At 36.7% G+C, this 14,899-nt stretch overlaps 1 protein-coding gene across 1 annotated transcript in view; it reads left to right on the top strand.

The window, feature by feature from the left end:
• Window positions 1-5,843, top strand: part of dpm1 (dolichyl-phosphate mannosyltransferase subunit 1, catalytic) — a 79,600-nt gene extending 73,757 nt beyond the window's left edge. The window contains exons 8-9 of the mRNA XM_028811899.2: window positions 2,081-2,195; window positions 5,111-5,843. Of these exons, the coding sequence (XP_028667732.1) occupies window positions 2,081-2,195; window positions 5,111-5,215 (220 nt within the window). The 3' untranslated portion in view covers window positions 5,216-5,843. The remainder of the gene's footprint in view (window positions 1-2,080; window positions 2,196-5,110) is intronic.
• The last annotated feature ends 9,056 nt before the right edge of the window (window positions 5,844-14,899 follow it).

The raw sequence follows: 14,899 nt of genomic DNA, 5'->3' as shown, positions 1-14,899 counted from the left end.
AAAGGCGGTTCATGCTAGAAAACCCTCAAATAAAGCTGAATTACAACAATTTTGCAAAGATGAGTGGGCCAAAATTCCTCCAGAGCGCTGTAAAAGACTCATTGCAAGTTATCGTAAACGCTTGATTGCAGTTATTGCTGCTAAGGGTGGCCCAACCAGTTACTAGGTTCAGGGGGCAATTACTTTTTCACACAGGGCCATGTAGGTTTGGATTTTTTTTTCTCCCTAAATAATAAAAACCACCATTTACAAACTGCATTTTGTGTTTACTTGTGTTATATTTGACTAATGGTTAAATGTGTTTGATGATCAGAAACATTTTGTGTCACAAACATGCAAAAGAATAAGAAATCAGGAAGGGGGCAAATAGTTTTTCACACCACTGTATAGTGGTAACATCGGTATTTTACATTCTAGCACTGCGGGAGACATAGCAGTACAGTACTGTACAGTATATGGGTTTACCTTTACATTCTTTTTTTTTAGGTAATGTATTAAGCTGAGTTTGAAATGAAATTAATGTATTTTGGGGCATATTTAGGGTTTAAACTATAAAAATAGGCATTTTTTTTAACCACATCCGTAATTCATGGTTTTTCACAATTTGTGGGTGCTCTAGGAACGTAACCCCCATGAATTTCGGGAGTGTACTGTAGTACCTAATTTAAACTAGCAGCGTGTGGTCTTCAGGACAAAAAACAACTTGAAGACTCCCCAGCAGTTTTAGTATAATGGTGAACTTGCAGAGGCATTAGCTAAGTGGGCCGGGATGGGTCATATCTTATCCGAGAGGACATGTAGTCAAGTGCAGCTGTGGCACAAATTGAGTGGGACAGGCCCCCTGTCTCAGGCAAACATATGGTAGCTCATTGTGTGAACCAACAATGTGCATGTACCACCATGCTGAGTTTTTGTACTTGGGTTGAATGAGAAGTGAGGTGCATGTAAATGCCAAAAAAATGTAAACGTACATGCATGCGCCATCTCACCAAGTGCATGTCACACTTGTATAAGCTTCTACATCTTCTGTAGAATTCACACCAACTCCCATGGCTGTGGTTGAGCATGAGCAGAGCAGACTGCGCCATACACACATGCACACACAGGTCTTATGTTATACAGTATATGTCTAACATTGTCAAATGACTGTCACCCTTATGATTGATTTGTCATTTCTGTTCCCTTGGAGCCTCTAAACTCAGAGGTTTAATTATTTATGCAAATACTTATTTTTGAATTTTTCTTCTTCAGGTAAGTATCTATAGAAAATGGTTTATTTTGACTTTGGAAATGTATTATTACAGCATAAGAGTTCACATTAAAAGTACTGAATGAACGAATATGTGTACAAATCTTTTGTCATGCAGAAAATTTGATAATGACTTTCAAGGGGATTGAATACCTTTGCATGCCACTGTACATTTTAAATTATGACACCTATAGTTGCGTTTATCCAAAGTTACCAAAGTTCTGCAGCTTTTAGTTTACTTCATAGGATGATTCAAGCACCAATGTGACGCATGATCAAATAATTCCACAGATAAAATATCTTCATTTTAAACATTTTAGTAAAATCTAAAGTCATAACAGTTCACACAAAAATAGAGCCAAAATTGATATAGCAAAGAAAAGAAAAGTTCTTGTTTCAGAAATGTTCTGTTTAAGGATTGTAAATCTTGTTTCATTTTTCCAAATTTGGACATACAGTCATATGTAGGCACGTTAGACATGGTTAGAAAACTGTATGCCATCTCCTATTTGCAAACATACCTAATAGTCCATGCTAGCAGTAAGACTACTACAGTAACTGCCTTAATGAACACTCTGCTCTACACATATAGCAAGAAGGTTCTATCACATGTTAACTTATAGGGGGTAAAAGGCTATACCGTATTCTAGGTAGCTATAAGAAACTAATGTTCAAGTGAAATCAATCAAACACTATGTAAATTTAACATCAAACATTAACTTTCTAAGACTGGCTCTTATAACACCATTGTCCAACCTTTGCTTTGTACAGTGTCACTTTGTATTCAGTTGTTTTTAATTAATTATAAACAATGTTTTGCTTTATTTCCAGATTGTATAAAAAAGAAGTTCTTCAAAAACTCATTGAAAAGTGTGTTTCGAAAGGGTATGTTTTCCAAATGGAAATGATTGTTAGAGCCAAGCAACTTGGGTACAGTGTTGGAGAGGTGAGTCTTTCATTTAAAAAACAATGGTCAGTGTTTTTGCTTTTTCTTATAATCTTCAAAGAATAGTTTCTCCAAGTCCTCTGCAGAGTAACTGGCTTCTTTCTGATGCATCATTCTTCTTCATGCTATCCATCCCTTTCTGCCTCATTTCACCCAGCCTAATGCAGTAAGCCTTAAAATGCCATTCACTTTTGAAGGACTGTCTTCAAGGAATCAACCCAGCTTATCAAGTGTCACCTCACAGGTGACAAGAAACTCTTCATAGATTTTTTTTAACCCGGCGGGCCGGTTTTTAGGATAACTTCATAGCAGTATTCGAAAGACTGGTATAACGACCCACATCTTTATTGTCATAACCCTGCTTGCCTAATTAACAGCCTGCACATATCAGTTACACTACACTACTGTTATGATACTATACTCCCTAAATCTTGCAGTCTGCTACGTAGAAGCATATTCTCAAAAGGCTGCTATACCTCTCTGTGTAGTCTACATCAGGTGTGTGTGTGTATAATGTATATTTAAACATAGATGAGTACTAGAGATTTTGCTTGTTCAGTAGCCATGCAGATTCCCACATAGTTGCACCCTCCTGGCTGAACAGTAAACATGCCCTTCACTGGAGATTGCTCCATCCTTGGCAAGTAAATATTTTTTAGAAAAGGAAACAGTTTCCCATCCATTATATGTAGTTGTTTAAGATTTAGAATGCTTGGTGTACAGCCAAGTACAGGCATATATAAATTGAGGTGAAATAAATAGGGCATCATGAAAAGCATTTGCACCACAAACCTGTCTCTTCACCTAGGACAAAAGCATGCAAAACTTAAGTAAGCATAAACACTCTGTGCTGATCTATACTTTATATAAATACTACTAAAAAAGAATAACCTAAATTTATATAAATGATTTTGCAATGAATAGAAAGCATTGGTGCTTTCTTAGAAAATGGTGTAGCTAGAATGTAATTGAAGAAAATGTCTCCTTCAAGAAAAATGATTGTCTTAAAGTATATGTTACCAAACTAAAAGATTATTTTGCATGTTGTACAGTATCAAAAAAGAGACAGACTGGAAGGTGCAGAACTAATTGAGCTCTTGTGAAGTATAATACTTGATCCATATAGTTCACTAAATCAAAACAAAATGTACACTGCATAATGTGCATTGAGGCATCATGTTTCTTAATTCATACATATGAAATTACTGCTCAATATCAAAAATATGTAGTCTTGGCTTGAAAAATATGAGTGATCTCACAAGTATGTTTAACAACACATAGTGGAAGCTAAATTGGGATCAAAGTACTGCCTGTGAAGAAGTGGAAAGGCTTCCATGCTATGGATACAGACTTTTCCATTGACAGATAAGTAAGTTTTAGTTGAGCAATTCATTCATCTTTTAAATTCTGTTTGCTTCAAAATGGCTTGGTTCGGCCAGTCTGAAATGGTTTAAACACCACAGAGTTCACTTTGCTCACATTGTGTAGTGTGGATTGTGGCAGTATTTCCTGAAAACTGTTTGATTTAATCTTTTCTGATTTATACTACAGCATAGTGTGAAAGGGCTTCATACAGATCGTGTTGCTTGCATATGCTTAAAGGATTTAAGTAGCTTAATAAGAAATAAGAAAAACAGGAGAAATTTTACTTCAACGCACGTTGAAAATGGGCTCAGTGCTCAGCAGATAATCACAGAATCATACATTAGTTGGGCATCAAGACAAAAAAGAATTCTGAAGCAATATACTGTAAAAATAATTGTTAAGACTCTAGTTTCAGGCAATAAAGAAGGAATGCTGTACACCCTTTGTATTTAGATATGACAAGTCAAATGAAAGGTTAGGGCTCCAAATGGAAAACTCTATTTGTCTTCAGGCAAAGAAAAGTCAGGAATAGCTTTTGACATCACTGGTGTCACCATCAAGTAAAGGGTGACAAGTTGTGTTTTGTCCTGAGTAAAGTAGAAGGCAGAGCTTATTCAGAGCCAGAGTTATTCTTTGTATAGGTTCCCTGAAGGAAATAGACAAGTTTGCAAGTCCCTGTGCATTAATAAGACTCTTCTTCCGTGTCCTCTTAAAATCAGTCCCAAAATGGTTGTGACACAAATACATTCATGACACTTTATAGCTTGACATTTCCTTTTGTTTGGCTATGAACAAAATTGTTTACCACCCAAAGGAATACAGGTTCTCTATCAAGTATGGTTTGTATGAGGTTCCGATATCCCTGGTAGCGCCGATTAATGAGATGATGCATGGAGCATGACTTTGATGGTATGGTCCCACAGTCTGGTCAAGTTTTTAAATAAATAATTAAATAGCTGGCTCAGTCTCCATTGGTGTGCATGCTTGCGAGCTATGGGAGGTTGTTGAGGTGATTGAGATGGAGCATGTCTGCATGTGAGGATGAGTTCTGTCTTAATTGCTTCATTGGCTTTCCACAGTTTGCGATCGAGGTGCTGTGCCCATGGAGGAAGATAATAAGGGAGTCAGCATGGCAGAAAGAGAAAAACAAAAGGGAAAGAAGCAGTTAGGAAGATGGGAGAGAGAGCTGGTGCAAAAGCAAGCAAGAGAGAAGGCAGGCAGCTGGAAGGAGAGTTATTTGGGGAACGTGCGGCCATTGCTCAGGGACTGAAGATCGTAACTCCAGATGGTTACTTTTGAGTGCTGTCACCAACACAGCCAGGTGTGCTGCTGTTGTTTCCTTGTTTCATTCATACAGATTAAGTCATTATTATTTATGCAATTTGATTTATGTGACTTGGTCATCAAAATAAGAATTCAATTCATTAATCATTTTTAGTATATTTACAACGTGCATAAATGGCTAGTTTTAATTAATAATGCAGTTTCTAAAAAATTTCAGGTGACTAGTTTGTCTGTTAATACATTCTTTTTTCCTCTTTTCCCCTTAGGTTCCTATTTCATTTGTTGACCGTGTTTATGGAGAATCCAAACTTGGAGGGAATGAAATAGTCTCCTTCTTAAAAGGGTTAATGACTCTATTTGCAACAACATAACCCAATAGTTTGGTCTCTATGTATGTTTCATGATGTTCATTAATAATTCAATTGATTTATTAATACACTGCTACAAGCACATTTGAAGATACATTGTCATTTTGAAAAGACTAATATTAGCATCAAAACATCTCATGAGGATTTATGAAATTATCTGTATATTCTCTTCCCTGCTCTCTTTTTATCAGTATAAACCCTGGCCTGTCGTCCTTTCTCCAGCTATGTATTTGCTCACTCTGATTTTGTACTTGTTAAACTCCTGGCAGTGGGGTGACTTTAAAAACCACCACAGGCTTAATACTTACCAAACCACAAGTTACTTCTGGGAAAAGAGACGGTCTGGAATGCCCTTTAGCCTTCTTTGCCCCCCCCTTATAAAGCCCCATCACAATTATGCTTGCTTCTGTTTTTTACATTATAATTTCAGTAAAATTTTGTTTTTAACAAAATCAAAGAAGTAACATTGTACAACACTGTTTTCAGTTGGGAGAGTGTGTATTTCTATGCTTGTAGCATTATATGCATGCTACTACCTCAGAAGGTTTTTTTACCTGTACTTAAATTCTAAGGCCATTGACATGGTGGCACTGGAATTGCTGAATTAGCAATAAAGATAACAGTAATGTTAGCACATTTATTTGTAGTGGGTGTAGGACTCTGCCAGGGCTATGCTTTGTTACCTATCTTGTTTGGAGTCTTGTTCACAAGTGAAGGGAAAAGGGGTGGTAAGTTCAACAGATGGAGGTGTGGCGAGTGCAGTTATGCAGTCGCTATACAAAATACGTAGTAGTATCTAGATTGTTGAGCGTACCTATTGGATTGCTTTTTTTCATCTGTGAGTGAAACAAATGAGATACATCTACCAACATAAGCAGGTGGATTATTCCGAAGTTTGGAGAGCATCTTGCTAAGAACTGTGTTCTCTACTTCCATTTTAGTTATTCTTAAAATTAAAACATAAAGCTGCTGCTTTTGATAATCACTGTACTAGAAGATTAAAAAAAAAAAGAAAATTCTGCCAGAGGAATACCGGATATTACAGTAAGACATCAAAAGGAGCATTCAAAATGTCAAAAGAGAAACTGAAATAAAACAAACAGCAAGCAATTGTTTTTCAGAACTACTCCAGTAAAAGGACAATAAAGGAGAATTTACGAATCGTTAGGGACACAAACGAAGAAATCATTGAAAATGAGAAGGAAATAGAAAATTAACTGAATGATTATTTCACCCAGGTATTTATAAAAGAAGAAACAAGTAGAATGCCTCATGCAGAATTAAAAACAAACTCTTGAGTTCCTAGATTTTAATATAGAAAAATCACATGTGCTTCAAGTCCTCAGTCTGTAGAAGAGTAGTAAAACCCCTGGACCTAATAGGATCTTACCCAGAAATGAAAGATGTCATCTATAAACACTTTATTAGTCAAATTTCAGCTGTCACTTCAGAAAGGAGAAGTACCCGAGGACTGAAAAGCTGAAAATGTGACTCCAATTTTCAAGAAGGGAGATAAAATGGATCCTATTAATTACAGACCAATTAGTCTTACTTCTGAGCCGTGCAAAATTTTGGAAAATATAAAAAGTACATAGAAAAGTACCTAAATGATAATTTTCTAAATAGTGGCCAGCATGGTTTAATGAGAGGAAGGTCATGCCAAAGCATTCTTTTAGATTTTTTTGAATTAGCAACCAAACTAGTTTACAAAAACAGCATATAACATAATTTAACTAGGCTTGATACATCCCACAGCAAAGATTAATTCTGAAACTAGAAGCTGTAGGCATCACAGGTAACCTACAAAACTGGAACTCTAGCTGGTTAACCGGCTGGAGGCAAAGAGTACAGATAATAGGAGAATGCTGCACATGGAAAAGAATGGAGTTACTCAGTGGTCTGTCCTTGGATCATTACTTTTTCTGAATTATATTAATGACATTGATTCTGATATAGTTAGTAAACTTGTCAATTTCACAAATGACACTAAAACAGGAGGGATGGCAGACACTGAGGAGGCAGCAAAAAGTCCTGGACAACCTTCAGAATTGGACAAACACCTGGAAAATGCAGTTTAATGTAGCAAAGTGCTACATGTGGGCAAAAGGAATATCATTTATAAATACAAGATGGGAGTCACTGTCAAACAGGCAACAACCTCTGGAAAGGATTGAGGGGTTTATGTTAATGCAACATTTACATTGACTAAGCAATGCACAAAAGCAAAAAGGCAAAATGTTAGGTTATATCATAAAAACTGTTGAATTTAAATCAAGGGACATTATGTCCCAACTAAGACAACATCTGGAGTAGTGTATGCAGTTCTGGTAACCACGGTACATGAAAGACCTAGCAACATTTGAAGCTGTGCAGAGGAGAGCAGCCAAGTGCATCGCAGGACTTAAGGACATGTCCTACTCTGACAGACTGTGAGAATTAAATCTGTTTAGTCTCAAGCAGAGGAGACTACATGGGGATCTAATTTAAAATCCTCAAAGGCAGTGATAAAGTTAATCCAGCAACACTCTTTCAACTTAAGGGTAAATCATGTACTCAATGACAGCAGTGGAAAATAAGGTGAAGTGCATTTAAAACTGAAACTAGAAAGCACTTCTTTACGCAAAGACTTGTGGAATTCTGGGACAAATTACAAAGGTACGTAGTTGAAGCAGAGACCTTGACAGCTTTTAAGAAAAATGGGTGAGATATCTGGACAGCTTAGCTATTGGCTAAACAAATGGGCTTGATGGACTGAATGGTCTTCTCTCGTTTGTCAAATTTCTTTTGTTCTATGTTCTTATGATAATGAATGCTCAAGTTCCAACAGGGAACAGAGGCAAAGCCAGTCATTGATTTTATATTGGAAAATTCTAGAGATACAGCCAGGACAGCATAACATGCTTCCGCAGACATCATGTCACCTAACATTTAAGTTCAGGTTAAGTATTGTCAGTATTAACCTCAATTTGAAAACTGTTGTTTTTGATATGTTTAACTAATAACAAACTAGTAAGGTTGAACTAATAACTAATTGGTGGCATTGCAAAAGTATTAAAATTTAGATTTTTTGAGGAGTAAACTTGAGTATCAGTATAAAGCTGGAAAGGATTATTATGAGATCTTGGTGTGAGAACGGTGACATTGTTACTGCTTCTGTTTCATAGCCCCAGACTACTGGGTTCAGATACTGAACTCAACCAAAATAAGTCTAAGCTTCCAAAGTGATCTGACCCTCAAAAGGTTATGTGAAAAAACAGTTTCCCTTTGGGGATTAACAAAGTATTATCAAATCAAAATTAAAAAATGAATATTTTAGAACACTTCCAAGAACAAGAATGCTTTGGCTAAGGCATTATTATTATGTGAATTTCCCATTGGGATTAATAAAGTATCTATCTATCTATCTATCTATCTATCTATCTATCTATCTATCTATCTATCTATCTATCTATCTATCTATCTATCTATCTATCTATCTATCTATCTATCAACATCACAGCATGAGCTGAAAGCAAACACTGAGCACAATGTTATAATGACCTTGTTGACAAGTGTCCTCATTGCTCACAGATTCACACTGTACAAAACAAGGTGTTTCTGTGAACATTCCAAAAACAGGATAAAAATCAAGTAAGAGCAAGGCTTAGCCTGGTCCTTGGCGCATTTTCTGCCCTCATATTATTTAGTTTATAGTTTTAATATATGCAATAAAAATGTAGTTTTAATCTCTCTTCCAATAAATGCTTAAAATAATCTCTCTCTCAAATGATATTCGTCAGAGATGGATATCAAACATTGTTGCATTTTTGCAACTTACCACAAAAGGAGGTAGCAAGAAAATGTACTAATGAATTTGGTACTCTTCTCGTGTTCGCTGGTTTTGCACACAGTTGCATCTTCTTCCAAGCATCTCAGCTGCAAAATCCTTTCCAAATCTGTTGACAGTCTTATGTGGTGTCCAAACAACCTAAGCCTCCCCTAGAAAAAATAATAATAGTCTTATTTATCTCATTTTCCAAACGTGTTTGCACTGCTTCAGGCATTCATTAGATACGTACATCTAGAATGTACTGCAATGACAAATAATTTATTTTGTCTTTATACATTTAAACCAATCAGGAACACTCTTCTGTCTTGATACTTTTCCTCTTGTAAAATTAAGTCTGTACTGCTCATTATTTTGACAAATTATATTCAAACCCAACTCTGTATTATTAAAATTAGGTTCTCTTTTATTAAAATTTGCATGGATTTCAGCGTGAAAATATACATTTGCCAAAAAAATCTTTTATAAAATCTTGTGTATGTACATTTCTATGCAGTTTACTTTTATAAATTTCAATCATCTTGTAAATGTGCATACATGAATGTGCTTCAAACTCCACCTGATTGTCACCCTGAAACAACTACAGTATATGTGTACTATCCTAATGAACCACATACATATGCCATCACAATCCTGCATACCTTCATTGGCTGGCAGTTAGCCTTCCTTCCAAGGTTATTATAGTTAACGAAAAATAAAATCAAAACAAACTATTTTTAAAAAAACATTTTCGTAAAAAGAAATGAAACAAATGAAAAACTAAACTATTAAAGTAGATGGAAAGACTAACTGAAATAAAATAATTTACTAAACATAATTTTAGTTTTCGTTTTTGAATAAATTTTCTTGCTTTTAATTTTTAACCCTTATAACATTTAACTCTAAAACTGAAAGCCATCCACCTCGAGCCACCCACGCGTATTCATCCAGTGAACGGCGGCTGGTGAAGGAGGCCGGCTGTTCACACAGCAGTGACAGAGTAAGCTGAATACGTGTGTAAAGCGTGTGGAATAGAAAGCAATTTATGTGCTGCCTTTCTTTGCACTTGTTGTAAATCAAGATGTAATTCAAACGCCTGAAATCGGAATGTGCTGCTCAACAAAAACTTTACCGTATGGACAGAAAAATCACAAGTGAATAACGTTTCAGTTTATTTCTCAGGTGCCTGCTTTTTGTTGACAATAATTCACCTGCCACTTCGCACTCAAAGTATACAAAGTATAGAGAAAGTATACTATTCATTAAAAAAATTTGATCGTCAACATTTTGATGAATCTTGATGTCTTAGAACTCACCGAGTCCGAAAATACCATTTTTTGGAATTATGTCTGTGTGTGTATATAAACACGATATCTCTAGATAGATGGAATTTGGCATCTGGTTGTTACACCAAAACTGTGTTAACTTTTGGGTCAAATCCATTAACCGGAAGTGGTACTTTACCTGAATACATACTTGATTTTTTTTATTCATGCAGCTGCAGAGACCGATTTATTCAACTTTACTTTTATAATAATTGTTCAGTATATTATTATTTTGAGTTGATGGTTCTTTAATGTACATAATATAATCGTCTTGCGGTTTAGTCCTCAAATATCCATCCCCATATCTGAGTACACGAGAAAGTCTAGGCAGGGAGACCACTCCCGATTTTTGAAAATAAAACAGCACTGATCAAGAGACTGACAAGGTCATCATACAAGATCATCATATTGTTGTTGACTAATAACTTTTGCTTTAAAAATGTCGTTTAACAACGAAGCGGTACAAACCTTGTAAAATTCAAGAGTTGGCGATGTCTCTGCTGAACTATAGGTAGGTGGGGGAAGAGACTCTGCCAAGTGATGAAAAGCTAAACATGCTAATTTGTTTTTGTATTTATTCTATATTAATTTGTTTTTTAGTTCATATTCACATCTTAAAATACCTGATAGTGTGAAAATAATCCAGTAGCAGAATTATGCTTTAAAATATCTGTCCTCATTTTTTCAGTGTTTCTCTCTCTCTCTCAAATCAGCTAGTTGAAATATCATATTCTTTTTGTTCTTAACATCAGCCACATCATACATATTGCATACCAGGGATTTTTCCTGCCTTGCATCCAAACCTGCTTGGGTAGGCTCCAGGTTCCTGTGATCCCGCTGTGGATAAACAGGTTTAGATAATGTATAAATTGTTCTTAATCTCAGATGCTGTCTCTGTCATTCTGTGCCTGTTCAGACTCTTATTACCTGCTCATGCTCTGCTCATTAAGGGTTTACCATTCTTATACATGGGCTATTCAAGTCTCACTGTCCCTAACCTTCACACTACATGCTTGTTTTTCTTTGTTTCCCTCAATACAGCTTGGTGGGGTCTGCAAACTGATTCAAGCCTAAGACCCCTGTTCTTCCTTAACCCCCGTGATTTTCATGGTCACACCTGTCAGAACACAGTAGAATCTCTTTTCTTATGTTTTATATCTTTCTAAGCCTGCAGGTGCTAAATTCTGTCTATAAATTGTTTGTGCCTGAGATGGAATCAAAGATCAATATGGCTGGTAGAAAAGAACAAAGCCCAGTGTTTGAGATTTTTGAATAGCAGGATATGTGGTGTGTGCTGTAGACATTTAGAGTAAAAAACCCTCACACCTTAAAATTCACGTAAAGTTCATTACAAATTGGCCCATTCTGGGCAATTAAAGGAAAAAAAAAGTGCAAACAGTCAGTGCAATTTGTTCAGCACAAATGAAATAGAAAATATTTTAAAAATTGTAAAATTGTTCATATTCAGTGCCTGGTTTTGATTATGCTTGTTTTTATCAGACAAAAACAAAACCAAATAGTAAAGTGTGTTGTGTAGTGTAGCAAGCTTCCACTAACATTAAATTTATATCATATCCAAACCTGTTAAATGTATAGTTCTGTTTCATTGTGACACAAAAACTAAACTCCATAGTAGCTCTGTAACCATACTATAATTGCTAAAACTGAAACTAATATATATAAAAATAAAATAGAAATGTCTTTGTAAAGTAAAAACTAAACTAAAAATACACAATGAAGGAAAACTAAACTGAATTTCCAAGTAAGGTCAGAAAAATTATAGAAATAAAAACTAATATAAATAGGCAAAACTATAATAACCTTCTTCCTTCTGATGCATCATGTTGTACTCTGCAACTGAGTGTGCTAAGAGCTTGCATGGCAATTTCACCCCTCTTCTCTGTGCTCGGGGGTCAAAATGTTCTAAGGCACCACTAAGTTATTCAGTATCACTTAGCACATTTAATGAAATTATTGTTGTTACAATGAATATTTTAAACATATGGAAAACTAACAGTTCAGTCAGTTACCTTACCAACATCCCAGCTACCACATACAGCACTATCAGAAAGTCATCTGCCAGATCTGCTTTTCCACAAAATAAACAAATCATGGGTTAACCCAGGCCACTGAGCCATGATGATTGTAAGTCTCATTTAGGCATCACAGACGACTTGTGAGTTATTGGACTGTAACTACTTACTGTGTACAAAAGCAGCTTAATTTTCACTAGGTGCTCTTATGGCAATTTAAGTGCAGTAAAGTGTTTTGATTACGTTAGGATAACCAGACACTTCTGCAAATTGCCTTTTTATGTTTGCAAAAACCTGTTATATTTTATGTATGTACTCCCACCTTTAATGACCCCCTTGGGCATAACCATCAGCAGTGTGTCTGTTTGCAGAGAGAGTGACGACTCGTCAAGAGGTTTATTCATGTCTCTGTTGATTCTTCCTATGAAGTTAGTAGATGGATTGGGGCAGCTTGGGGGGCAATGAGGTCGCTAGAAAGGCGAGTGTGATGCTCCCAATTTCTTTGCAAAATGTCAGAGATCCAAGTCTTTAGAGTCTTGGTGCTTCCTGTTCTGCTATATGGTTGCGAGACATGGACATTATCCAGTGACATGAAAGAAAGACTGGACTCCTTCTGTACTGTGTCTCTTTGAAGAATCCTAGTGTACTGCTGGTTTGACTGTGTCAAAAGAGCAGTTTCTGACGGAGTCCTGAATGAGGTACATTACCTGTATTGTGAGGGAGCGTCTGTCACGGCACTATGGCCACGTGGCACGATTCCCTGAGTATGATCCAGCTCACAGGATCCTCATTGTTGAGGACCCGAGTGACTGGAAAAGGCCAAGTGGACACCCTCATAACATTTGGCTGTCACGGGTAGATGGTCATTTGCAGAGGGTGGGTCTGGACCAGTTGTCTGCCTGGGAGGTTGCCAACCACGATCCCAAGCTGTTTCATCATGTCGTGGGTATGGCAATGCTTTGTACCAGTGCATGCTCCCCAACCTAATCTGAACTGACCCGACACACGCCAAATGAAAATTTAATGTAGAACCTCATCGGTCAGTAAATGGCTTCCAGCACAATGGGCATGATGGAGTCAAACTATTGAGGTATAGAGGTACTTCTGACCTGTTGGCGAGTTCAAGTGACAATAACCGATATAAACTGAGAAGAAAAACAAAAAAGTTCTTCAGTGCAAATACAAAGCATTGGCCTCCTTAAAAGAGAACTGGAATGCGGTCTGTACATTATATTTGTCATGATTGAGGTTTAGTATATTTGTCATTTCAGCACACATTATAATAATGGCTCAGTGATATGATTTATTTTGTGTGTGAATCGTCATTTATCTGATTTGGCTGCATTTCACCTCAGAGGTGTCATCATCTCTCAGGTTTCTCTGAAATGTTATGCTCAGTTTCAGAGTTCCCATAAATACACAAATGTTCTCCCTTCAAGATTACTTTTGTAAATCCCAGAATTGGCTTGGAAACTTGCTTATGCATATTTCAGGCCTCTTTTTGTGCATAAGCAAGTTATAAATCTGATCCACTTTTTTTGTACCCATTTGAATTCTCCTGCGTATTCAGTGGCATTGACCAAACAATTTTGTCCTCTTCCTGCCTCCATAGCAGATATTCTCCATCTCCACCTCAGTAGACAGTGCTGTTTTTAATCTGCCTGCTGATGCTCATATGCATATGTATACAACCCTGTCACTTCCCACTTAAAGCAACATGGTCTCAAAAGGAAAACAAGTCTGCTCTGCCTTTTCTTACTGTATATAGTTGTGCTTTGTTCTGAGACCAGTTCTACTTGTCATTAGTGTTGACCTCCCTAGGTACTTGTAGGAGTGTATCACCTCAACATCCACTCCTTGAATAGTGACCAGACGTAGAGCCTCTTTGGTGCAGTCAATAACCAGTTTCTCGGTTTTGTTGATGTTAAGATGCAGACAAAATTCTCTTTCCATCAAGAAACAAACTTATCCACCTGACCCATATTTTCTGTCTCATCCCCTTTACCAATACTCCCCATAAGTACAGAATCATCTGACAGTTTCTGCAAGTGACATGACCCGGTGTTGTATGTATAATCTGAGGTGTACAAAGTAAAGAGAAAAGGTAACAGGGCTGTACCTTGCAGTGCTCCAGTGTTGCTCACATCCAAATCAGAAACAGTCTCTAAATCTCACAAATTGCTGTCTGCCTGACGGATAGTCCATTATACAGCACACCATAGGCTCATCCACCTGCATATCTCTGAGTTTACCACTTCACAGAGACAGCTGGATGGAACTGAAGGAACTGGAGAAATAAAAAAAATCTGCACAATACTGCCAACTTTGTCTAAGTGAGAATAAGCCTTGTGGAGCAGACAGATAATTGCATCCTTTACTCCAATCTTTGTCTGATAGGCAAATTGCATTGGGTCCAGGTGGTCTAACTCAAGAGGACTCATAGTCCAGGACCAGTCTTTCAAAGTTCTTCATGATGTGTGATTTAAGTGCCCCTGGTCTGTAGTAATTAGGTGAAGAGGCATCT

The sequence above is a fragment of the Erpetoichthys calabaricus genome, chromosome 10, assembly GCF_900747795.2.
Source record: "Erpetoichthys calabaricus chromosome 10, fErpCal1.3, whole genome shotgun sequence".
In the NCBI taxonomy this organism is placed as follows: Eukaryota; Metazoa; Chordata; class Cladistia; order Polypteriformes; family Polypteridae; genus Erpetoichthys; species Erpetoichthys calabaricus.
Note: the sequence above shows the minus strand (reverse complement) of the source record. Positions and strands in the feature narration are given on the sequence as shown.